Source organism: Pelophylax lessonae (genome assembly GCF_965119305.1).
Source record: "Pelophylax lessonae genome assembly, chromosome: 3".
Classification (NCBI taxonomy): domain Eukaryota; kingdom Metazoa; phylum Chordata; class Amphibia; order Anura; family Ranidae; genus Pelophylax; species Pelophylax lessonae.
This window is the reverse complement of record NC_138770.1, coordinates 336,881,882-336,908,448: the sequence shown is the minus strand read 5'-3', so window position 1 is coordinate 336,908,448 and position 26,567 is coordinate 336,881,882. Positions and strand designations below refer to the sequence as shown.

Sequence of the window (26,567 nt, the reverse complement as noted above, 5' to 3'; positions counted from 1 at the left end):
AGCAGTTTTTTCAAACACAATCATTTTGAAAAAAATTCCCTTTCATTAATTTTTTTGCACACAAACACGATATATTACCCAATTTTTTGTTAAAATATAAAAGATGAAGTTATTCTGAGTAAATAGATACCTAACATGTTATTCTTTAAAAGTGCATACACCAATTAAATGGTGCTAAACTATGGTGCCTCTGTTGGTGACTCTTTAAAAACCTTTACACATTACCAGTTTAGAGTAAAGCCCTGTACACACGCACCGATCGCCGGCCGAACGATCGGCCGTCTTTTGTCCAGGGCTGTCGTGTCTGTTGAAAACTGCAAAAGACTGCACACGAATTTTGTCGGCCAACAACAGCCGACTGCAGAAGTAATGTCATGTGATGGTTAACTTTCCGTGTCTTTTTTCTTTTCTGAGCATGCCCAGTCTTGCAAATCTGCTGTCTGTCGGCCGAAATCTGTACTGACTGGCGAACAATCGGCCGTTCTGGTGTTGGCCAACAAAAATTTTAATGCTTGCACGACAGATTCTGTTCGGCCGAAAATGCGCTGTCGGCTGTCGGAAACATCATACTAACAAGCCTACAATCGGCCGATCGGTCGTCGACCGAATATTTACGGCTGACAATCGGTACGTGTGTACGGGGCTTTACACAGAAGATCTTGAGATTATTGCTCTCTCCCTGATCCTCACAGATGTGGTGCGATCCTCTTTTACATATGCGTGCTTACATACAAGTCTGCATTTACATATAAGCACCTGGGGAAGGGGGGGCACTTTACATTTTTTAAAGTTATTTTAATTATTTACTTTATTTAAAAACTTTGTTTTCACTGTCTCTTGTTTTATCAACTTTATTGCTTTTTCAAAGGGATGTACAATCGACCAACTGATCCTTCCTGCATTTGACCGACTGATCCTTTCTGCGATCGACCAACTGATTCTTCCTGAGATCGACCAACTGATCCTGCCTGCGATCATCTAACTGATCCTTCTATTGATCGATTCACTGATCCTTCCTTACTTGGATCCTTTCTGCAATTGATCAACTGATCCTTTCTGTGATCGATCGATCCTTTCTGCGATCGATGGACCGATCCTTACTGTGATTGCCTGACTGATCTTTCCTGCGATCGACTGACTGATTTTTCTTTCATTTGACCAATGCTTCCTGTGATCAGTTGACCGATCCTTCCTGCGAGCAATCAACCAATCTTTCCTGTGATTGATCAACTGATCCTTTTTACTTTGATCCTTCCTGCGATTGACCGACCGATCCATCCTTCCTGCGATTGACCAACCCTTTCTTATTTTTATCGATCCTTCCTTTCTATCTTTGATCCTTCTTTCATTATTTGCTAGTCATTTTTTTCAATGTTATTTATAATTTTCTATATAGTATAATAGCTGGTTGATTCTGCCTGTCCTTGTGTTCCTCTCAGTAAACTGACTTTAGGTTATCCTGCTCTCTCTGCAGCATCTTTATCTGCCCCCCTCCCTTCCTGTCATTTCCATGGTCTGTGGGAAACTGATCCTCTCCCTGCCCCTCCCCTCCTGAAACTAAACCAGCAGAGGAACGTGAGCACCTCCCACCTGAATCTCTCTGCTTGTAAGAAAGACCTAATAAAACCATGTGACTGCACAGAAGCACTGCTGGGAAAAAGATATTAGAGATTATATTGCTGAAAAACAAAACACACTGACATTACTATTGCCCCATAGGAGAACCTATCATGGGAGTTTATTGCGGATACTTTATAACCACTTTAAATTAAAACAAAAGACCCCCAATTTATCAAGAAGTTTAATTGACAAAATAATTCAGCAGCAAATGGGATCCTTTTAACAATAGAAGTCATGACTGCTCCTTGGTTTATCGGTCTCTGACCTCCACATTCTATGTATAGGACTTGTTTACCAGTTCAGCTTGGGAGGTGGAGGGGGCTTAATGAATAACAGCTTTTCTTGGTTGGTCAGACATGTGGGTAGCAACAATTATCTGAGATCTAGAGTGGAACTGAATTGCTAATATATTTATACTATGGGGTGCTACACTGTGAATAGACAGTTCTGCCCTTAGGCCTCTGTTTTTGTCCAAGTGTATGGTCTTGACCAGCTTTTTAGCTCATCTGGATTACATATCACTTATACAGTATGTGACAGGAAGTCAGGTAAATCTGTGGATGTAGTCACAGACAGGAGATACATTTCCACCTGGTTTAGAAAATTCACCAATTACTATAGGGTTAAAAGGCAGCAGGAAGGTGTAAAGAAGTTGAAAGGCCTTCAGCTGTTCAGAATGAGGAAGTTAAGGCCTCTATAATTTGTCCAGAGGAAGTCTAAGGATTGCTGCCTCCTGACGCTGTGTGAAGCTGGGGAGAGGAGGACAGTCAGATGTGTGCCTCCCGATGCTGTGTGAGCATGGGAGAAGACCTCCTGGAGCGATGTGCGCTGAGGAGGGTAAAAAGTGTGAAGACTTCTCAAGGTGAGAAAATTAACTATTTCTATGTGAAGAGAAAAACCAATGGATGTTTTCTACGTGAAAGGAAAGTCCAATGAACATGTGCTGTGTGAAGAGAAAAGGGACATTCTCTATGTGAAGAGATAATAAATGGACTATTGATAGTCTGCTGTATGATCAGCCAAGTCTGCCCAACAGTAGGTTGGGGACAGACTTCATTAGATAGGTTCCTGTGTGTGAGAAGGTAGCCGCCCACAGTGGCAAGGATTTATTTTGTGTTTTATTTTATTTTGAGGTTTTTGAGGCTTGCACTTGTGTGAAGAAAATTTCAAGAATAAAACCTTACAGTGTTGTTTGCAACCACTTCTCGGCTATCTCCCTGTGTAACTAACCCCCCCAAGGGGTCATCCACACCCGCCACCGAGCTAATCTCCCACAAGTAGGTAGATGATCCATTTCCAACCTTATGTTATTACAGCATGTTCCTGGCTATCCAACAGCAGGCTTACCTTTCATATCAAATTGAATACATATTATACCGGACTTTTCCAAAAAATCAGTCTGCTTGCATGTCTAAAGCAACAGTTGTATGGTTGCCACCATCCCAACTTTCTAAATTTGTTGTCTAAGGGTAGTATTTGGTTCTGTCCTATCACCCAAATCTTAAGACAATACAGTTCCTTCTGTCATCTTCAGTTTAAAAACATTTTCAACATCTACATCTTCTTAGGCTAGATTCACACTTGTGTGGTTGGTTGCGGGTGCAGGACAGCGTGTAATTTGCACCTGTTTTCACATCCCCATCTACCTGAAGCAAACCATGCTGCTCTTTTGCAGATGTGCAGGGCTGCCATTCATTCTTAATGGCACCCCCAGGCATATGAAACCACAGCATGTTTTTGGTTGCGAGAAATCGCACAGTGGAAAAACACCATGCAATCTTCTCTCTGGCTGCGGTTTAAAAAAGGTGCAGGAACCCTTTTCCTGCATGAAACCCAGGCACAGCAACTCTTTTAAATGAATGGGCTGCCATGCCTGAGCATACACAGTCCCTAGAGCTGCTTAGGTATGAACCTAGACTTAAAGTGTGGCACAACATTTTTTTATTTCATCATAACCTGGCTTGACTATTGTAATAGCCTCCTTTAAAGCCTACTAATATTTACAGATCCACATCTTTCCAGTCTCCCACACCTTAAATAGTCCTCCTTTGCCAGTTCCCTCTTCTGCTGATTCCTCCACTGGCTGCTATCAACATGAAGAATACAAGTGAAAGCTCTCTTAAACTTTACTCCACATACATATGTTTTAATAGCTCTCAGCTACTACCCCAAGTGCGTGTAATATTCTGCTTTCATTAACTCTTTACACTGCCACATACAGGACCTCTTACAGGTCTGAAATCCTCTGCAATTTGACATTCTCTAACCCTGTAAATGCAACTATTAAACACGCCTCATTGTACAGAAATCTAGCCATGGGGTATACATATATAAAGTAGTAAATGTGATTTTCACCAAGCTGTTACTAGGAGTGAATCAATCACTGTCATTCAAAACACATGCACCAAGAAGTTTCACCTGCAGTGGATGTTTGGTGAATTTCAGATTAACTGCTTTTGAATTATGCCCCTTAGTTTGTGCTTTTCCACAGGACAATATGGCACCATAAAGATCAATATTAACAATAACAGTAATATTACATTCCATTACTATTGTTACAGATAGAGAGTCCCTGCCTCAAGAGGATGGAGGCAGGAGGAAGGAGATCTTTGCCCTGGGAGAGTGACGCTAAGAATGGGCCAGTGCCCCAAAGAACCAAAAAATGTACCCTACTTTGCTGGAGGTTACATAAAAAAGGAGTTGAACAGAAAAATGGCTGCCAATATGGAGCATCTTGAGGAGTGCTGGGTATAAGCTACCACTGGTGAACATTGCAGGAAGCATGAGCTGTTTATTTTAATAGTATTTATGCTGCCTGGTAATGTCTTACAGATTTCCATTCTCAGCTTAAAGTCCCTTATCTTTGTACTAACTGTAATTGGAAGTCTGTGGTTACATTTTTTGGCTATCTTCTGCCTTAAAACGGTATTAAACCCAAAACCAAAAATGTTTTTTATTGCAGCTTACCAATCATTAAATGTGGTGGCTGCATTTGTTTTAGTTTCTTTGGCTTTTTCCCCTCTGATTTCACCTGGTGATCTTCCCAGCAACACACCTCCTGTATTAATGAGACACAACTCTGGAGGAATGAACATTGGAGGCACAGCAGACAGCAGCATTGTCAGTCTGTGGGTGTGGGTAAGGTTACATGTATTAGCAGATTTAGACCAACTAACACATTGAAGCCAACCTCCAGGTAACACTTTATAATCAGTTACAGCAAACTTTTTTTTCCTTTTTTGATAAAGGTTTTGCATGGATAAATAAAAGCTGATCATTTTAATATTTATTTTAAAATAAAATATATTTTATATTTATTTGCTTTTGAGGTAAATACTGCTTTAACCCTCTCTGTTGCATTATTTTGAGTTAAAAAAAAACAAAACGCTCTTAAACGTTCTAACGTGACTGGCACCCAATTTCTTTCACCGCACAAAGAATCAAGAATTCCCCTGTGAGCTGCCTTGGAGTGTCTTCCTGATCTGCCCAGGGGTAACTTCATGTAAAGCTGAACCTTTACTTGGTACTTACTGCTCTGAGTTAAAAAGACAGGTGACACTTTGTTTATATTTTTGATATTGTTCCCATTCTTTTATAGCAAGCTCAGTCACCAGTTCTTCTTTTGGGACTAGCTTAATGTTCATTGTTTCCGCAAACTTATTTGCTCCAACACCCGTCAGCATAGCACCGGGAGCCTGTAAAATAAAATGAACCAGATGATATTTTTTAAATCAGTTTTAAGAAATGAAATACCTTTTGCTCAGTTTATAGAACAGGAGTTTGACTGCACAGAACACCTTATAGCTGTGTTACGTGGGCAAGGGCATAATAAAGTGTATGTCAACCTTTTAATTAACTTCTCGTACTTGTTCTCCATTTGGTCAGTTAAATATACCATTGAAAAAAGTGTTTTGGTATACCTGTTTGATTAGCTAAAAAAGTACTTTCGCCAGGAATCTTGTGAGCTGATAATTTCTGTGTTCTCTGCTTGTGCTGACTTTTATTACATAAAAATGTACTTCAACGACTACAGATACAAAAGATGTGAAGTCACCAGAATTCCAAATAAATGCATTTCATGTTTTTATTGTGAAGACAGTATCACATAAGGTATAAGTGGCTAATGTTTTAGGACCTCAGAGGGTCACATAATGACATAGTGATATAAGTTGCCTTGAGAAAGGAATCCCACAAGGCCTTGAAACATCAGTTTCTTATGCCTTTGGGGGTCCCCGACCCCTGGGCCTCAGAACTGGTGCTGGTTTGTGGCCTGTTGCTGATGGGGCCACACATCAGGAAATGAGCAGAGACCGCAGTCTGCACAGGGCTATCACAGACCGCAGTTGCTGCTCACCTCCTGCTGTGCAGGCCTTGCCTGTGTGTCCTCTCCCGGCTGCTTCACCCACCCGGCCGACAAGGTCATCCTATCAGCGGGGCAGAGGGTAAGAGGAGCTGCTGATCAAAATGGAGAGCTCCTCCTGCCCCCTGCCCTGCTGATAGAATGACATCGTCAGTCGGGTTGGTGGGAGGAGGAGCTTGGAGAGGACACACAGACTGTTAAAAGCCTCTGCCCTGCAGGTAGGGGTCCTGAGCAGGGGAGGCAGAGGAGGAATTTAGAGAGGAAAGAATGGGGAAGGGGCAGGCTGCAGGGGCACAGTAATGTAAAGGGGGCACTGTAATATAAAAGAGACCGCACTGTAAAGGGGGCACTGTAATATAAAGGGGAATGCACTGTAAAGGGGCACTCTTACAATTCCCCTTTACAGCGCAGTCCCCTTTATATCACAGTGCCCCCTTTACATCACAGCCCCCCCTTTACATTTCAGTGCCCCTTTTACAGTGCAGCCCCTTTTATATCACATCCTCCCTTTAGCTTACAGTGCCCCCTTTACAGAGCAGTCCCTGTTACATTATTGTAAAGGGGGGGGGGTTGAGGTGTGAAGGAGTTGAGGACAGACTTTGTGAATATCTCATCTCCCAACCCATCCACCATAACCACCATCCTCCCACAGACCGCCCCCCCCAGGTCCCTAGGAAAATTGGCTACCATAAAACTGGTCCCTGGTGCCCAAAAGACTGGGGACCATCCTCATGTGACACTGTCTTCCCAATGAACACGCATTCATTTGGAGTGTGGGTGACTTCACTCTGGTGGCATTCACTTTGTGAATGCATCATTACAAGGTCAACTGTTAGGAGAGCAGCTTATATTTGGACTTTACACAGATTAAAAAGGATGGGGGAGTATTGTAATGCTAGGACAGGGGTGTTACTGGCAGAATCACCAGGTGGCAATAAGGGGGAAAAAATGCCACCACCACATCTAAGGTATGGTAATCTGCAATATATAATATTTTAGTTTTAGGTTTTAAATTCACTTAAATGCCTACTGCTTAATCTACAAATAGACTTCTATGAGAAATTAACTACATGTATAAGTAACAGTTAAACAGCCTCTACTATACTGTACAAGATAAAGAGAGTTTGTTGCAGTCCAAAACCACTAAACTCATAACTGTCGGGGACTTTATGCTGCAATCCCACATAAGGAAAGTTCAATTTTTTTGTACTTGTGCTAGCTTTGGTGAATAATGTCACAAACTAGAGCAGCATGCTGTCTGGAATAGACTCCTGGCACAACCTACTGATAGATTCATTTTAATGTGAGGCTTATAATACCTAGGAAAATAAACTCAGAAACCTAATGTCTGTTGCCATAGTGCTATTGTTTTCTTCACAAACACAAAGACAATTAGCCGCAGCAAAATATTTCTATTTTTTCTTTTTTAAATCACATTTGCTTTGGCTTTCTTAGTATTGTATGGAAAAAAAAGTACAAAATAATCATTCTTCTTGCCATTCATTCCAGTACATAAACAACTGTACTGTACGAATGACACCACTATATTTGTTTATTTATTTGTGGAACAGTTTTCAGTGAGCAGTTTCTACAATGTGCCCAATACCATAATGCAAATTAAAGTATAGAAAAGCCAATACTTTTAAGGAAGGTTTTATTAGGCAGACTATGATAAATGCACCTCACGCAATCAGCAAGTAGAATAAAAAAATAAATAAATAAAATAAATGGTTTTCTGCGCGCACACACCCCTAAAATGCATATCTGTAAGCAATACAAACTTTTACTCTAGGCAAATAAATGATTTGATTTTTTTGTTAGTTTGTTTTGTCTAGAATATTCAGCATTAATCATATTCCTTAGTAACAAAGATGCCTACAGAAAAAATTATCTGCCTTCCATATCATGCAAGATCAGCCGCAAAATGATCAGTCTCACTAACTGTAGTTGTACAAACATATTGAAACATGGCTTTGACTCTGCTCCACATTGTACCTTCAACAATGTATACAAAAATTCTCTTTTTGACTATCTCAAAGGTCCCTGCCATTTTCCTAGGAATCTGTTCTCAACAGTTGACACACCGTAAGAACCTGATCGCTAAGCTGAGACTATCTGATCTTGGTGGACCAGTTGTACAATCGATTTTTAGCCTCTTGCACAGCCTGCAAATGCTCTCTGGCTATTGGTATCATGTTTGCCATAAGGTCCTGCATTTGCACAAAGTGTTTTACTATACTTAGATAAGTATCCCCAGTCTATCTACCTACATCCAGTAGTCCACGGGGGTGTCTACCATAATTCAACTAAAAGGGCAGAAACCCTGTGGATGACCCTAATACCTCGCTTTTGGCAAACAATATATGAGGCAGTAAAAAAAAAAAAAAAAAAAAAAAAACACAAACCGTCTTTAAAGTCAGTTTCATGGAAGCATTCCACTAACCCATCAGTTTGGGTTTGGATGGGACACATGAAATCCACAAGTGCTTAATCTTAAACAATTTACAGAGCTCCTTTATATCCTTAGACATAAAAAGGGGTACCTTGATTAGTCAGGATCCTGGATGGGAGCCCAGTTCCCACACAATAACTTTGGATGAGGTATTTTTGAATGCATTCACTTTTGGATATCTGGTGTCAGTCAAGAACCACTTAAATGTATAGGTTACCCCTAGCTGACTTGACTAGGGAGTCCACCAAGTCCATTGATATGGGCTCAAAAGGCAGTACCAGCGGACTCCAAAAATGGGGCTTTGGGTTGTTTTTTTTTTTAACAGCCTGGACAGTACTAACAGAAGTCCTTGATTTCCTTTTATACTCCAGGCCAATAAAATATTTGCAAAAACCATTCCTGAGATTTTGCCACCCTGCCACCCTGAGATGACCCCCAAGCACAGGAGCATAGGCCAAATGTAACATTTTGCGCCTAAAAGAGACTGAGATACTACAGGTTGTTCAGTTACTTCATCATGCTTTTTGGTTGCTCTGTACAAGAAATCACGATTCACCGCAAAATGGGGGAACCGCACGTGCACTCACAAATTTCTGTGGCTCACCATTTAACACTGTCATTGGTGCAATTATTTCCAGCTTCTAGAAGGATCACACAAACGAGTGTGGTATATGTATAGCTACAGTGTTCAAAGCTGGACTAATATAACGTTGTATAAAATTCCATACCTGAAACACTTTGTTAAAGGCGAAGTCCAAAAAAAAAAAAAAAAAGATTAAAACACACAAACGCAGGGAGAAAGTGTAGTCAATATTTTTTTGCATAGGAGTATGCAAAGACTTGCACCCGCAATGAGTGGATCGCAGATGTAGCCAGGTATCTCCAAATTCTTCCTCCACCAACCTGTCTATACCAAGGTACGGGCTTTCCTTTGGGGAGCTGGAGGAAGGGTCAGGGGAGAAGAACGCACCAAGAATGTATGCTGTCACTGGAAAGGAGGGGGGCTTTTGAAGGGGAGGAAGAGTTGGAACTATGTTACTTGTTACACCCAAAATACAGTTGTAGCCTACTGCAAAAGCTTTACATCCACTTCACTTGTCAGCAAGCCCAAATTGCCTTCAGCGTTGAAAATACAACTTGTATCAGCTTCTTTTCAGGGCATAACACAGTCTTAATACAGAGCAAGGTCTGTGCTTTGCTTCATTTTTTTCACATTACAAGGCTCTATACTGTTCCACAAAAAAAAAAAAAAAAAAAAAATAATAACAGTTGATTTTACTAGACACTTCATGAATCTCTCTCTATTATGTTATGAGATATAAAAAAAAAAAAATAGTAATTTGTTTAAAGAAAAAAGGACATAATAGTAAATTGTTCAGTACACAGAAAAGCTGCTGTCTGAGCACTGCACCCGTAATCACAGCATGCCAAGAAATAAGAAACTTTACAGATGGAAAAAAAATAACCTGTTCCTTTTGGACACCCTGCTGTACAGCCATAAAAGAGAGACTGACTCTCAACAAGAAAGTGAATAAAAGCCTCAGCATTCAGAAAATGCTACAAAGCACAAACAATCAAAAAATTATCAAAGGAGCAGAGCTAAGCGGAAATGAAAAAAACAAATCTCAGCATGAAATTTTCTGCACAGTATCTCCAGAACTCACAAATTAGAAGCCCATATGAAAAAGAAAAAAATCAACAAGCGACATTCATTAATAGAACTCAAGGAGCACTGGAATAGATAGGAAGATCTGCTTTTAGTCGAGTGTAGTATAACATGAAATGGTATGAACCAACATAGATAAGCATATGTAATTCAGAAATAAAGCCAAAGTAATACAAATCCTGCCATTGCTGATCTGCCTCCGAAAAATAGGGTTCTGTTTCGTTCCAAAAAATGGAACAGAACTGAAAGGACACAAATCGGATGTCAGCGGATGGTCATCCGCAATCCAATTGACATGCATTATGTCCGTATATCACCCGCAAATGGATGGGGTGATATACGGACATACGGAGCACCCGTGTGAAAGAGGCCTTAGTCTCTCTGCAAAGTCCCAAAAATATCTGTTGATACCGACAGTGAAGTCCTATCAATGTAGCTTTATGTGATGTGTGGCAACCATACTGTATTGCTTTGAACGTTCAGCAGAGCTGCCACTCATGTACAGTGGAGTAAAGATATTGTGGTGAGTGTGGCTATCGGCATTGTCATTGCTGATTTGGAAGGCTGCAGCTTGTCAGTCAGCACTTCATCACACTTAGTCCTTCCTGCCCATTGCTTTTCTGGATTGCCAGAACTGTAGTGCAACCAATTAAAACTATCCAACTGGGTTCACATTGTGTGTGGAGCAGCTCCCTGTTCACCGTTCCAGGTCTTAATTTGGTCGGAATTTTTGGCTGGATGCACAGGACCCTTCTGCAAGCTGCTTTGCAGCCATCCCAAAGCTGTGTGAACCTGGCTCCATTGAGAGCGGGTCACAATCTCCCGATATGTAAATTGGCACCAGTGTGAACCCAGCCTTAAGCAAGTAAAGAAACTACCGGTTGATCTTGCCGGGAATGCAGTGTGTTTGTCACTAAAATGAGAAGAAAATGTATCTTTTTTAAATGACTAATCCCAAAAATCAACCATATAGTGGGAATGAACAAAAGGTAGACATGTTTGTAGTCCATCCTGTTTCACAATCATGGCTCCATCCAAAGTTACATTGAAAAAGTGTGTAGCAACAAAGGGACAGGAAGTGTGTTATTTGCAGAATTGCCAGGAAAAGAGAAAGGTAGCACAGCCACCATGTCTAATGACTGAACACCTTCAATGCATTATACTTTTGTTTTTGGTTTTAATTACTCTTACAAGAAAAATGCTGCATTCCCACTTGGTTATTTGGGATCATTGGCAGAATCACAGCAATTTTGCCAGTGATTCCAAATCATGGCAAAACATACGGCGCCTGTTTGGGTGCCAATATTCTAAACTGTGGTGCAATTTTGCCACGATTGTTGCATGGCAGAAGCATCCAGCTATCTTAGAAAAACATGCATTTAAAATTGCATGAAGCTAACTGCCCAAAATGGTTCATGAGCTTCTTTTGTCAGACAAATGTGTAAGTGAAAGGGCTCCCCTATGCGGGACATGCAGAATCGTGTGAAAATCATGCACATAAAATCGTGAACAGGAATGCTCCTTCGCTCTACTTGATATGTGAATGGGGCCTAACTGTACAAAAGTATATGTATAATTGGTTGTAAATGCTTATGAATGCTATGACATAATGTTGAGTAGGGATGATCGAACTTTTTAAAAGTTCAGTTCGGCCAGAACATCCGAACTTCCCGAAAGTTCGGCCCGGATTTCAGAACCCCATTGAAATCAATGGGACCCGAACTTCAGTAATCAAAAAACACAATTTTGAAGCCCTAAAACCCAATAAATGCCCCTAAAAAGTGCCTAGGGTTCTGGGTCATACCCCAGGGACTATTAATCACACAAAAAAAAGTTCTTAAAAAGTGTCATTTTTGATAGAAAGCCAATTATTGAAAAATTAAAAAAAAAAAAAAAATCTTTGGATTTAGTATCTGGGGGGTCTAAAAAGTGTACCTGTGAAGTTTCAGCTCTGTAGCATGTCGAGAACCATAAAAAAAAAGATTGTTTGTATTTTGTCACTTATAGAACAGGTTAGTGGCTTCTCGCTTTTCACACCTTGCTGGTTTAGTAGCAAGCGTTTTTTTGGGCATTTTTTGGAGGCAGGAAAAACATCTGAACTTGTGTATAGTGGTATATATACCACTATACACAAGTTCAGATGTTTTGCCTGCCTCCAAAGAACCCCAAAAAATGCCCAAAAAAACGCTAGCGTCAAAAAAAAAAAAAATGCCCAGGTGTGTTGTTGCAGGCATTTTTTTTGCGGTTTTTGGAGGCAGGCAAAACATCTGAACTTGTGTATAGTGGTATATATACACACATACTTTTTATTTTATGTATTTTACACTTAGACATATACAGTGGGTACGGAAAGTATTCAGACCCCCTTAAATTTTTCACTCTTTGTTATATTGCAGCCATTTGCTAAAATCATTTAGGTTCATTCTTCTTCCTCATGAATGTACACATAGCACCCCATACTGACAGAAAAACACAGAATTGTTGACATTGTTGCAGATTTATTAAAAAAGAAAAACTGAAATATCACATGGTCCTAAGTATTCAGACCCTTTGCTCAGTATTTAGTAGAAGCCCCCTTTTGATCTAATACAGCCAGGAGTCTTTTTGGGAAAGATGCAACAAGTCTTTCACACCTGGATTTGGGGATCCTCTGCCATTCCTCCTTGCAGATCCTCTCCAGTTCTCTCAGGTTGGATGGTAAACGTTGGTGGACAGCCATTTTTAGGTCTCTCCAGAGATGCTCAATTGGGTTTAAGTCAGGGCTCTGGCTGGGCCATTCAAGAACAGTCACGGAGTTGTTGTGAAGCCACTCCTTCGTTATTTTAGCTGTGTGCTTAGGGTCATTGTCTTGTTGGAAGGTAAACCTTCGGCCCAGTCTGAAGTCCAGAGCACTCTGGAGAAGGTTTTTGCCCAGGATATCCCTGTACTTGGCCGCATTCATCTTTCCCTCGATTGCAACCAGTCGTCCTGTCCCTGCAGCTGAAAAACACCCCCACAGCATGATGCTGCCACCACCATGCTTCACTGTTGGGACTGTATTGGACAGGTGATGAGCAGTGCCTGGTTTTCTCCACACATACCGCTTAGAATTAAGGCCAAAAAGTTCTATTTTGGTCTCATCAGACCAGAGAATCTTTTTTCTCACCATCTTGGAGTCCTTCAGGTGTTTTTTAGCAAACTCCATGCGGGCTTTCATGTGTCTTACACTGAGGAGAGGCTTCCGTCGGGCCACTCTGCCATAAAGCCTCGACTGGTGGAGGGCTGCAGTGATAGTTGACTTTCTACAACTTTCTCCCATCTCCTGACTGCATCTCTGGAGCTCAGCCACAGTGATCTTTGGGTTCTTCTTTACCTCTCTCACCAAGGCTCTTCTCCCCCGATAGCTCAGTTTGGCCAGACGGCCAGCTCTAGGAAGGGTTCTGGTCGTCCCAAACGTCTTCCATTTGAGGATTATGGAGGCCACTGTGCTCTTAGGAACCTTAAGTGCAGCAGAAATCTTTTTGTAACCTTGGCCAGATCTGTGCCTTGCCACAAATCTGTCTCTGAGCTCTTCAGGCAGTTCCTTTGACCTCATGATTCTCATTTGCTCTGACATGCATTGTGATCTGGAAGGTCTTATATAGACAGGTGCGTGGCTTTCCTAATCAAGTCCAATCAATATAATCAAACACAGCTGGACTCAAATGAAGGTGTAGAACCATCTCAAGGATGATCAGAAGAAATGGAAAGCACCTGAGTTAAATATATGAGTGTCACAGCAAAGGGTCTGAATACTTAGGACCATGTGATATTTCAGTTTTTCTTTTTTAATAAATCTGCAACAATGTCAACAATTCTGTGTTTTTCTGTCAGTATGGAGTGCTATGTGTACATTCATGAGGAAGAAGAATGAACTTAAACGATTTTAGCAAATGGCTGCAATATAACAAAGAGTGAAAAATTTAAGGGGGTCTGAATACTTTCCGTACCCACTGTATAGGTGTTATAGGAGCGCAATTAATGTAAATGATTTCATTAGCGCAAGCATATATTTCTGCTACTATCACACCTATATATGTCTAGGTGTGTATATACATATAAGTATGTGTGTATATATACCACTATACAGAAGTTCAGATGTTTTGCCTGCCTCCAAAAACCCCAAAAAAATGCCTGCAACAACACACCTGGGCGTTTTTTTTTTTTTGACGCTAGCGTTTTTTTGGGCATTTTTTGGGGTTCTTTGGAGGCAGGCAAAACATCTGAACTTGTGTATAGTGGTATATATACCACTATACACAAGTTCAGATGTTTTTCCTGCCTCCAAAGAACCCAAAAAATGCCCAAAAAAACGCTTGCTACTAAACCGGCAAGGTGTGAAAAGCGATAAGCCACTAACCTGTTCTATAAGTGACAAAATACAAACAATCTTTTTTTTATGGTTCTGGACATGCTACAGAGCTGAAACTTCACAGGTACACTTTTTAGACCCCCCAGATACTAAATCCAAAGAATTATTATTTTTTTTTTAATTTTTTCAATAATTGGCTCTCTATCAAAAATGACAATTTTTAAGAACTTTTTTTGTGTGATTTTGTGTCTGGGGGGTCTAAAAGGTGTACCTGTGAAGTTTCAGCTCTGTAGCATGTCCAGAACCATAAAAAAAAGATTGTTTGTATTAGGTCAGTTATAGAACAGGTTAGTGGCTACTCGCTTTTCACACCTTGCCGGTTTAGTAGCAGGCGTTTTTTTGGCCATTTTTTTGGGTTCTTTGGAGGCAGGCAAAACATCTGAACTTGTGTATAGTGGTATATATACACACATACTTATATGTATATTACACTTAGACATATATAGGTGTGATAGGAGCGTAAACTATATTGGTGTTAATTATTTCATTAGCGCAAGTAGTTTTTTCTGCTCCTTTCACACCTATATATGTCTAGGTGTATATATACATACATGGGTGTGTATATATACCCCCTATACACATGTTCAGATGTCATACCTGACTCCAAACATGTGCTCAAAAGATCCCTATGGACGCCTGCAGCCAAAAAGAATGCTGACGGGGGCGAAGCCATATTACTGCAGCGAAAGGGACACAAGAGAAACTAACTTTTCTCTATAGCGGTCACCCTGATATGGAAGGGTTTTGTCACCCTGCCATAGCAGCCACTGTCAGTTAACCCTACACTACACTACGGTCCCCTTACACTTAACACTTTCCCTACAGAAACTGAATAAATTAAAGCTAACTAAAGTGTAAAAGAGCACCCTAACTACACTAGATATCCCTTTCCTCACACTAAAAATTGCTAAATGACACTTTGTAACAGAAGTAACAGAACAGCATTCCACTCTCTTCCATGTCCCGTATAAGAATGCTAGGAATTTGGCGGGGGCTATCTTATATAGTGGGGGGCGTATTCACTAATGATTGGTCTATGGACCCCCTAGTCACTCCAATCACATTCCTAGCATTCTCCTGCGCCCTCAATTGGCTTTTGCTAATGGTTCTGGTCCAATCATGGGCTTTTAAAGCCAATTTCCTGTCCCATTGCATTTTGGTCAGTTCTGGTTGCCGAATTCTGAGCTTTTTGGGCAAAAAGTTCTAAATTCGGCCGAACCTCGAACAGCCAATGTTCGGGTCAAACCGTTCGATCATCCCTAATGTTGAGCCTTTAGTAGCTGCTAATGCTCCACGAATGCTGGTAATGGAATGTGGATTTTTTCCACCCTTTGCTTTCTTTTCCATCAGCAAGTAAAGCCTTGTGTTAATAATTTTTTTTTAATTGTTTGCAATGCTTAAAGTGGTAGTAAAGGCTTTTTAAAAATTATACCTACAGGTAAGCCTATAATAAGGCTTTCCTGTAGGTACAGTAAATACCTCCTAAACTTGTACCGTTTAGAAGATATTTACTTTAGCAGCACCGGTAAGGTCCCTAGCACATGTGCACTGTTTTCTCAATGGACGGCAAGCCTTCCATAGAAAGCTGTCCTGTGGCCGTAACTCCCGTGCGCATGGGCGGGAGGGATATCATCGCGGCGCGGCCAATCAAACGGTGTGTGCCCACGAACCCGGAAAAAAATGAAGAAGAAAGCCCTGTCAGCGGTGACACGCACCACTGGAAGTCTTTGTTTTCAGGTAAGTCTTTCATAATGTGCTACTATGCAATGCATACTATCATATGATATTATTTTGCAGGGAGTAGCTTTGTAGTTTGGGAGTAAATTGTAAGCAGCCATCAGTTCATAAAATCAAGTCATCTAGACTTTACTGTATCATTGGACTATTTGAGCATACCAAAAATACCATTAGCTTTTAGGATATTTGTATCAATTTCTATAGTTATAACCATGTGTTGCTCAAAGATCATGTTGATTAACCACTTCTGGAACGCCTTAATGACCACGCCATTTTTTGCGATAAGCCACTGCGTTACTTTAACTGACAATTGCGCGGTTGTGCGACGCTGTACCCAAATAAAACTAATCTCCTTTTCTTCCCCACAAATAGAGCTTTTTTTTGGTGGTATTTGATCACCTGTGTGATTTTTATTTTTTGCACTATAAACAAAAAAAGAGCAACAGTTCTCGAAAACAAAAAAAAAATATATATTTTTTTTTACTTTCTGCTATAAAACATTCCCAAGAAAAAAAATCTAAAAATGAAATGTTTTCAGTATTATTTTATTTTTACTAGTAATGTCGGTGATCAGCGATTTTTAGCTGGACTGTGACATTGCGGTGGACAGCTCGGACACCCAACACTTTTGGGGGGACCAGTGACATTAACAGTGCATATTTTAAGCACTGATTATTGTAGTACTGTACTAATGACACTGGCAGGGAAGGGGTTAACACCAGGGGCGATCAAAGGGTTAAATGTGTCCCTAGGGGATGCTTTCTAACTGTGTGGGGGATGGACTTAGTGATGAACACAGGGATCCTGTGTTCCTCCTATTTAGGAACACAGATCTCTGTGCTTATTCAGCGACAGGACAGCGGTCTGCCGTAATTACATCAGCAGACCGCCGTTCTGTCTCCACGGGAGCGATCGTGGGTGCCCGGTGGACATCGCATCCCCTGGACCCGCTGATTGGCTCCCCCTGTGGCCAATTGGCGCATGTGCATGCCCCCGGCGGCGCACACATGTCCCCACTAGCTGTCCCGCAAAACGATGTACAGGTACGTCAATACACGGGACAGAGCCAACCTGCTGCAGAATAAGTACAGCAGCTGGTTGGCAAGTGGTTAAACTATTTATCATTTTTAGTCATTTCTTTTAAACCAATTGATTTATTTTTTCATAATTTGACACATTTTGTGTTGCATCCAAGTGCTACAATACTCCAACCTTTTTTTTTGTATTTGTTCCTTTTAGGTTTGCTAAATATACAATGAAGAGCATTTTGTTATAGCTGTTCAATAAGTGCAATAAAAACCTGTGAACTTTTCCTCTGCAACGCTGACAGCTAAAACACTGTTATCAGCCCTGCCCAGTTTACCCCTCTGAATTGCAGAACATCTCCTTCTATTCTTTTGAGAAGAGGAAAGGGGGAGTTATTCTTGAACTTAAAGCGGAGTTCCACCCTGGATTTTTTTTTTTTTAATACCCCCGGGACAGTCAGGGCTAGTACATTCCACAATGGCTAGCCTCTGATCTGTCCCGGGTTGCACTTACCTGTTAGGACAAATACTTACCTTGCAAATGTCTTGTCCAGCGCTGCCATCTCAGATGTGGGCAGCTTGAAGCCAGTGAGATCCTCTTCGGCGTCTTCTTCCGCCTTCTTTGGTCCCACGATGCTCTGCGCCGGCCCCGACATCACTTCCGGAACTGACGTCGGGGCCGGTGCAGGCGCAATGATTCCTGGGAGCTATGACGTCCAGCTCCCAGGAATCATTGCAGAGCCAGGAAGTGACGACGGGCCGCGGCCGAGGAAGGAGGAAGAAGGAAGTAAGGTAAGTATTTTTTCTTCGCTACGAGGTAAGTAAAAAAAAAAAAATATGCGATTATCCATTTCTTTTTCAGGTGCCCCGGAGCGAGAAGATGGAGGTAAGTATAAAAATAGGGTGGAACTCCACTTTAAAAACATTTTAAAGCCCAAATCTAGCCAAATATTTACCTTACACCGAAACCACACAACCCTCACACCAAAACAGCGTCGGCAAGGGGCCTGATGGCCAACTTAGATGAATATATCTTGCTTCACACAGTAAGGTCTGGTTAGTGCGATTTTTAAATGAGTTTGGATGTGATTTGAAGTGTGATTATGCAGTGCAGATGCTGTGCGATCTTTGTGCATATGCTTTGCGATTTTCATGTTCTTTTACAGCTGTGTGTTTTTGGACATGTTTTTTGTGGCTTGGGAACAACTACTTCTACTACTCTGGAAAGGAGGGGAATAGTTCAACAAAAACGCACCAAAATTTAATCAAATGTGGAATATACTGTACTAGACTGTCACCCTGGCCGCAGCTTTACCCCTATATATTACAATAAATAAGTAAAATACATTAACCTTTGCTGCCACAACAGTTAGGAGGTTTCTGTATACAAAGATAAGTGAACCTCTACTCAGTTTACCCAATTCTCATTCATCTTTCAGTTTGTGGTATGATTATCCACAGGGACTTTTATATATACTTTTTGAAACAGAGTAAAATGCTATCTGTAGCCCTGTGGAGTTACACAGGCTGTATTATCTGAAATGCCCAGTAGATGGCAGATGGACTCAGTATGCGGTTAATAAAACATTGAGCATTGATCACAGGACTTGCTGCCTTTTCAGTCACATGGTTGTGACATAATCGCAGGTCCTGGAAGACTTCTAGAGGTTACCTCATTGCTGAGCCAGAGAAAGGACATGCTACTAGCTGGGAGAGACTGCAGCACAGAGATAGAATTCTGCTGAGAGAACTTGCTTCACCCAAGACCACACCAGCTGAGAGAGGGACCCTGGCAAAGGCAAGCACTGAGTCCAGACGTCTGGTGAATCCAGTGAGAGGAGACTGCAGTGGACTGACCTGGTTAATTGCGTTGTGAGGGTAAGCCAAGCCTCTCCCTGTATCACCACAGGGCACCTGTCGCCTCACTCACAGTAAAGACTCTAAGGTCCAGAGTGGACATTGCACAGCTCAGGCTGCTTCAGTGACCCTGCGGAGCAGGACTTATAAGGGCCCCAACTCTCCTATGTGTACCAACGGCCATTAGGGCGAAGATAAGGGGGTGGGACGCAGGTGTGCTAGTGGGTGGGTAAGGAAAATCCACATTGCATTATTATCTGTGTTACTCTATTGTATTTTCCTATGTATGTTGGTTCATTTGCTACTTACTATATAAAGTCAGTTCCAGTTAGGCTGTGTCAGTCTCATTGCACCAAGTATGTTCCCAGTGGGACCCCACATCCCTACCCCGGATACCCCACTGGGTGGAGGCACTGCCGCAGACATGTACCCCAGCTCCCATATAGCGGAGGCTCAGGATCCGCCTGTCAGGCATAGTGAGTTAACTAAGTTCAGGGACCCCAAAGACACTAGGGGGCGCCCTCAAAACCCCTTTACATATCCATCATTTTTTCAGACACAGTTCATCCCTGTGTAACCCAAACACTTATTATATGTGGCAGCACTACAGCAGCATCCTGAAACTCCAATAGCAGCAGCATCATGACCCATCATCAAAGTAGGCCAGCAAGAAAGAAAAATAATAGGAAAAATACATTTTATCATAGGTTTTTCTACGTGAAGTGTGGCATAAATATGTCACCAGTAGCATTAAAGCTAAACTCCAGGCACAAAAACAATAATTTAAAATATTTCTCAACAGCAACAGTGCATCTCCATGTTATAGGGGGCACAGCTGAACCTCCTTCTGCATTGCTCAGCCATGTCCAAGTAGAATACACAGCTAGATCATAACTCCTTGTACAACCAGTGGCCCTCTGCCGGTGTCAGTGGGATGAAGGGAATTTGGTTGCAAAAGACAAAGAGAAGGCAAAGGTTTTTTAAAGGCTTTCTTCTCCTCAGTTTTCACAAAGGAAATGGGGGGATATAGTTGCCAAGGCTGTAATGTTAATAAAACATCACAGAATGCACCATCATGGCTAACTGAAGACAGAATCAGAATTAGACTTTAAAAACTTAACATAAATAAGTTACCAGGACCAGATGGCTTACACCCGAGGGTCCTTAAGGAACTCAGTCTGGTGATAGCTAGGCCATCGTTCCTAATTTGTATGGACAGTTTACTGACTGGAATGGTTCCAACTGATTGGAGAAAAGCCAAAGTTGTAATATTTAAAAAAGGCCTGAGACATGTCCCTGGGAACTACAGGCCAGTTAGCCTAACATCAGTCTGCGAGCTATTGGAGGGGATAAAGGATTATATTCAAGATCTCAGTAATGAAAACAACATCATTAGTAGTAATCAGCACGGATTCATGAAGAATCGTTCTTGCCTGACCAATCTAATAACCTTCTATGAAGAAGCGGGCTGCCATCAAGATAAAGGAGATGTGATGTATCCGGATTTTGCAAAGGCATTTGATACAGTTCCCCACAAACTTTTACTGTAAAATTTGAGGTCTGTCGGCATTAACCATAGGGTGAGTACCTGGATTGAAAGCTGGCTACAGGGGCAGGTCCAAAGCGTGGTGATAAATAGTACTCAGAATGGTCCAGTGAGGTAAGGAGGGTCCCCCAAGGATCTGTCCTGGGACCAATTCAGTTTCATTTATTCATTAATGGTATAGAGGGTGGGATAAATATCTCAATCCCAGTGTTTGTGGATAATACAAAGTTAAGCAAAGCAATAACTTCTACGCAGGATGTGAAAACCTTACAAGAAGACCTCAATAAAGTAATGGGGTGGGCAACTACATGACAAAGGAGGTTTAATGCTGAAAAATGTAAAGTAATGCATTTGGGTGCAAAAAATTTGAACGAGAGTTACTCATTAAGGAGAGAACCTCTGGGGTAATCTAGGATGGAAAAGGACCTGGGGAGTCTTAGTAGATGACAGGCCAAGCTGCTGCAAGCAAGGCTAACAGAATATTGGTATGCATTAAAAAGGTGATTCATTCAAGAGATAAAATGATAATCCTCACACTCTACAAGACTCTGGTCCGGCCGCATCTTGAGTATGCCATCCAGTTCTGGGCACTGGTCCTCAGGAAGGATGTGCTGGAACTGAAGAGACTCCAGATAAGAGTAACAAAGCTAATAAAGGGACTGGAAAATCTTAGCTATGGGGACAGAATGCAAGCATTGAACCTATTCTCTCTAGAGAGGAGAAGATTGAGAGGAGATATGATAGCGATGTACAAATTCTGTATCTGGTGACCCTAGCATAGCGGAAAAACTTTTCGCTGAAAGGGAATTTTGAAAAAAGCATGGCCATTCACTGAAATTGGAAGAGAAGCAGTTTAACCTTAAACTGCTTAGAAGGTTCTTCGCTGTCAGAGCGTTAAGGATGTGAAATGCTCTTCTTGACACAGACACAAGCCCACACTCCACAGGTTGAACTGGATAGACTGGTGTCTTTTTTCAAACTCACCAACTAACTATGAAACTATGAAACAGTCACCTGCTCTGTATTAAAAGTTTAGAGAATGGCCGTCTCCCTATGAAATCTGCATAGATTAGATATCACTTTGACAGCTCGGGTTCTCCTCTGCATTTATTCATGAATGAAAGCTACTATTGTAACTTTTATTCTTGATTTACTAGTAGGTGTGGAATAAAAAAAAAATAATAATAAAAAAAAAAACCTGTTTAGGCAACATTTAAGTCCCTTATAAACCTATAGGGTCAATTCACACTATATGCAGTGACAGACGTACAACCACATGGTAAACCATCGGTCATCGCAGGGATACACAGTAAACAATTGTTTTTTATGTGTCCCATGCTGTCATGCTGCATTTTATCGCAGCACACCGGCCATAGGTGTGCGCAGCCTATTGCATTAGGGTGTGCACCCCAAAGTTTAAATACACATGCATGTGTTTGCCTACATGTATATGGCCCCGGTACATTACTCTGCCTGCTGGCAAAGTGAAATAGAAGTGTGTGGCACTTCTCTTATGGCAGATCAGGTCCGTGGGAGATCTTTCCCATAGCCAGCCAGCAATGCAAAGCGGCTGCAGAGCTGAATCGCTTCAGCTGCGCTATGATTTTACTGCGTAACTATATTATTACAGTGTGATCATCATGATGTCCAGATGAACATAATGTCAGTTAAAGAAACCTCACAAGTGAAAAAGTTTATATTTTATTAAAAATGTAAATGTTAATATTCATGCATTTTAGAGGCTTAAAAAAAAAAAAAACATATTGACTAGGTATGCGTGGAGCAGGACATTTGTTGTTTTTTTTTTAACTTCTTAGGTTTAGTTGCCTAGATCTCTGGATGTTTTGTTTGTCCTGACATGGGTTTTTTTAATAAATGTAACTCTTGTATTGATGCATTATAAGCTTTGTTCAAATTGGCCACATTTGTCGCAATGTGTGCTTAAAAAGAAAATTCTAGAGCACTTCCTTCACTAATGAATTGGCAAAAATGTCTTTCAGTAGTCTTTCAGTACTCCGAATGAATGTCATACAGGGTATTGTGTGTGTTACTGAAAAACCATGTAAAGCAATGCCTAATATATTGTTTTTTATTGTTTTTACTTTTATTTATTCTTTTAAACAATTTGCAAGACAGAGCCCTTTCACATGGGTCAGAATCCATTTTGGATCAGCAGATCTGTCCGCTGATCCCCTGCCAATCAGAGCAGAGCAGGCGGTATGATAGGTCTGCCGTCGCTCAATTTATGCAGAGCAGACACAGACTGAGCCTGCTGTCCAATTGCACCTGACTGCCCTCTGATCGAATCCACCTAGACGGAGGACGACGGATCTCCTTTTTTTTTTAGCAGACTCAGACCAGAGGTAGGAGAGTACAGTTTACACCTGCCGGTCCATAAGAGTGAATGCACAATCAGGTGGACCATATCTGACCCTTCTTGTGAAAGAAGCCTGAGGAGAATTATTTCCAAAAGCTAGTGGAGAAGACACACGTTTTTGTAAGACTCATATTTTGTAGAACAACTCGTAGATATAACTGGATTAAAGAAAACATCACTTTTCTACTTTGTAGAGAAAACAAAAACACTCAAAATGAATAGCCCTTCGTTACCATGCCCCTTTGTTCTCAACCAGGGTTCCACTTTCTGGGCAGTTTAGGTGTCATGTTAGTTTAGTAACTCTTTACAGTTTGGAGTCTAGGAAACTGCATTCTACAGAGCAAATTGGAAACTTATATACAACTTATCGCTGGTGTGGAGAAAATGTATTGTTTTCATTGTGTTCCTCATTACCATGTAACATATGTCTGTCCATACTCATCGGCGTATCAATTGTCCATTTAAGATAATCTCTGACTAAATATTACATTCTTTCAATGACTAAGATTGTACCAGAAAATCCTCTATGAATAAATAGTGCAGGCTCAAGCAAATTAACTGGACAACTGGAAAATGTATTATCAGCATGTAGAGTGAACTCTTGTACTGCAAGGATGACCTTATGTAATAAAATCTAACAACTGATCTCTTTTGTGGAAAACTGGCATGCAAAACTGAAATGACATTCTCTGATTCAAATGGGAAATACCACTTGCGAGTATTCTTTTGCAGGTTGTTTCTTTTTTTTTTTTTTTTAAGCAACAAATTTGCTTTACCAACTACTATTTTTTAATTGATTGATAGAAGAGAACCACTTAAGTGCTAACCAAGTGAGTAGTCAAAGGAAGTAAACCATGAACAATACAGGAAGATGAAAACACTAAAATTGTGTCCCCACAAAGAAACAAAATAAAAATAAAGAGTGTGGCGCTACCTTTACAAGTTAAAATCAGTATTTTTTTGCTAGAACCCCCAAACATTATACCAGTATATATATATATATATATATATATATATATATATATATATATATTATTTTTTTTTTTTATTTGGACTCTGGAGAATAAAATGGCAGTCATTGCAATATTTCATTGCGGTATTTAAAAACGCAATTTTTTTTTCTAGGGAAAAATACAATTCACTGCATTTAAAAAAAATCTAAACAATAAAGTTAATCCATTTTTATTCTATAATGTGAAAGATAATGTTACACCAAGTAAATAGATACCCAACATGTCAATAGATACCCAAATTGACATGAAAGGTAATGTTACGCCAAGTAAATAGATACCCAAAATTGTGCACGCTCGTGGAATGGCGACAAACATAGGTACTTAAAGTGGAGTTCCACCCATTTTTAATAACTTGGATTACATAGATGTATGTAATCCCCTTTAAAACTACTTTTACCAATGAAAACTTTTTTTATTTGCTATGAAATACCTTATTTTCATCTTTATTCATCCTCTCCTCACTTCCGGGTCCGCCCGCCGATCGGCGATTACGTCATTCGGCGATTCGCAAGGGGTGCTGGGATGTATCTCATGGGATGAAATCTCGCATTATTACACAGGAGTCCTGAGCTGTACTGTATGTATTGCATTGAGGCCGTGCTCTGCCGTGCTCTGCCCCGCCTCCGCCCCGCCTCCTCTCAGTCCTCGCTCACTGAGAGGAGGCGGGGAGGAGGCGGAGCGGAGGCGCGGCAGAGTGCGGCCTCAATCCAATACATACAGTACAGCTCAGGACTCCTGTGTAATAATGCGAGATTTCATCCCATGAGATACATCCCAGCACCCCCTGCGAATCGCCGAATGATGTAATCGCCGATCGGCAACCGGACCCGGAAGTGAGGAGAGGATGAATAAAGATGAAAATAAGGTATTTCATAGCAAATAAAAAAAAAAAGTTTCCATTGGTAAAAGTAGTTTTAAAGGGGATTACATACATCTAAAGTTACTAAAATGGGTGGAACTCCACTTTAATATCTCCATAGGCGATGCTTTAAAAATTTCTACAGGTTATCAGTTTAGGGTTACAGAGGAGGTCTAGTGCTAGATGTACTAGATGTATTGCTCTCGTTCTAACGATTGTGGCGATACCTCACATGTGTGGTTTGAACACCATTTACATATGTGGGCGCGACTTGCATATGTGTTCGCTTTTGCGCGTGAGCTCGAAGAAACGGGGCGTTTAAATGTTTTTTTTTTTATTTTTTATTTTAACACTGTCCCTTTAAAAAAAAAAATAATAATAATTTTTATCACTTTTATTCCAATTACAAGGAATGCAAACATCCCTTGTAATAGAAATAAGCAGAATAGGTTCTCTTTAATGTGAAATCTGGGGTCAAAAAGACCTCAGATCTCAGATGTACACTTTAAAAGCAAAAAAAGTCAGTCATTTAAAGCCATTGGGAGGAAGAGACGTTGCTCCGGTCCTCCAAGGCCATAGAGTTGAGTGGGGGCCAGCTTGCCCTCACTCGACTTCCTACCTAGGAGGTGAAAGGATCGGATAGTTTTCCCCGCTACCGATGGCTCCGGTAAGCGGAGAAAAGGACCAGGAAGTGGCACGGGGGGGGGGGGGGTGGACGCCTCTCCTGCCGCCCATAAAGTGATCCCGTGGTGAAGCTGTTACTAGGACCTCTTTCTTTTCGTACATCAATAAATCATAACATATGCGTTATATAGCCACCTATAGGTGAAGGACACTGGCAACCAATAAGAATTGATGACCCCCTTTATAACCTCTCCCATACAGGAAGTACCTCAGTTTTTTTGCCAGTGTCTAAAAAGGTGAAGGTCGCTGTGGAGAGATCTGCCACATGTTTGTTGTGTTTCAAAGAAGAAGGAAGAAGATTGTTATCATACCCCAAACAAAGATCACTGGATCTAAGGGATTAGCTATCGGATCCATCTAAAAACAGTCAATGGACTAAAAAGATGGTACCTGAGCCTCGGGAAGCAGATATGAGGTTTTACCTGTAACGCTGACCTTTTTAGGCGCTGGACCCTGGGACCTAACCCTTGGAATACCAAACCCCAAAGGCGCTCCGTGCAGGGTGCTCTACAGGTCCAAGGCCATGGCCCCTCTTATATAGGGGACCCAGTCCTTGAAGGTCTATAAGACCATGCTCACTGTGAAGAGTGAAAATTGGATTCTTGCTTATAGCAGTTTCCAGCTGCAGGACTGGCGAGTCCTTTTTAAATATTTACACAGCAAACAAAAACCTTAAAAAGGTTAAAAATTGTGAAATATTTGAAATATTTTTTGCACTGTTCCCTTTAATAAGATTACAAAGACTTGTGCCAAGTGTATTTCTGCTTGTTTTTACCTATTCATAATCCCCAAGCCAAACGGGATGTGAGTTCTATTTTGGATCTCAAGGCACTGAATCAGTTTCTGAATGTTTGTTCTTTCCGCATGGAATCGATTCATTCAGTCATAGCCTCCCTACAGGGAGGGGAATTTCTGGCATCCATAGACATCAAGGATGCATATCTTCATGTGCCTACATTTCAGTCCCATCAAAGGTTCCTT

The 26,567-nt window shown here is 41.1% G+C and overlaps 1 protein-coding gene across 2 annotated transcripts in view; it reads right to left on the bottom strand.

The window, feature by feature from the left end:
- LOC309548976 (isoaspartyl peptidase/L-asparaginase-like) overlaps nucleotides 1–26,567 on the bottom strand; it is a 105,088-nt gene that overhangs the window by 42,637 nt on the left and 35,884 nt on the right. For both annotated transcript variants that reach the window (XM_082248910.1, XM_082248911.1), the window contains exon 4: nucleotides 5,152–5,315. In XM_082248910.1, the coding sequence (XP_082105036.1) occupies nucleotides 5,152–5,315 (164 nt within the window). The remainder of the gene's footprint in view (nucleotides 1–5,151; nucleotides 5,316–26,567) is intronic.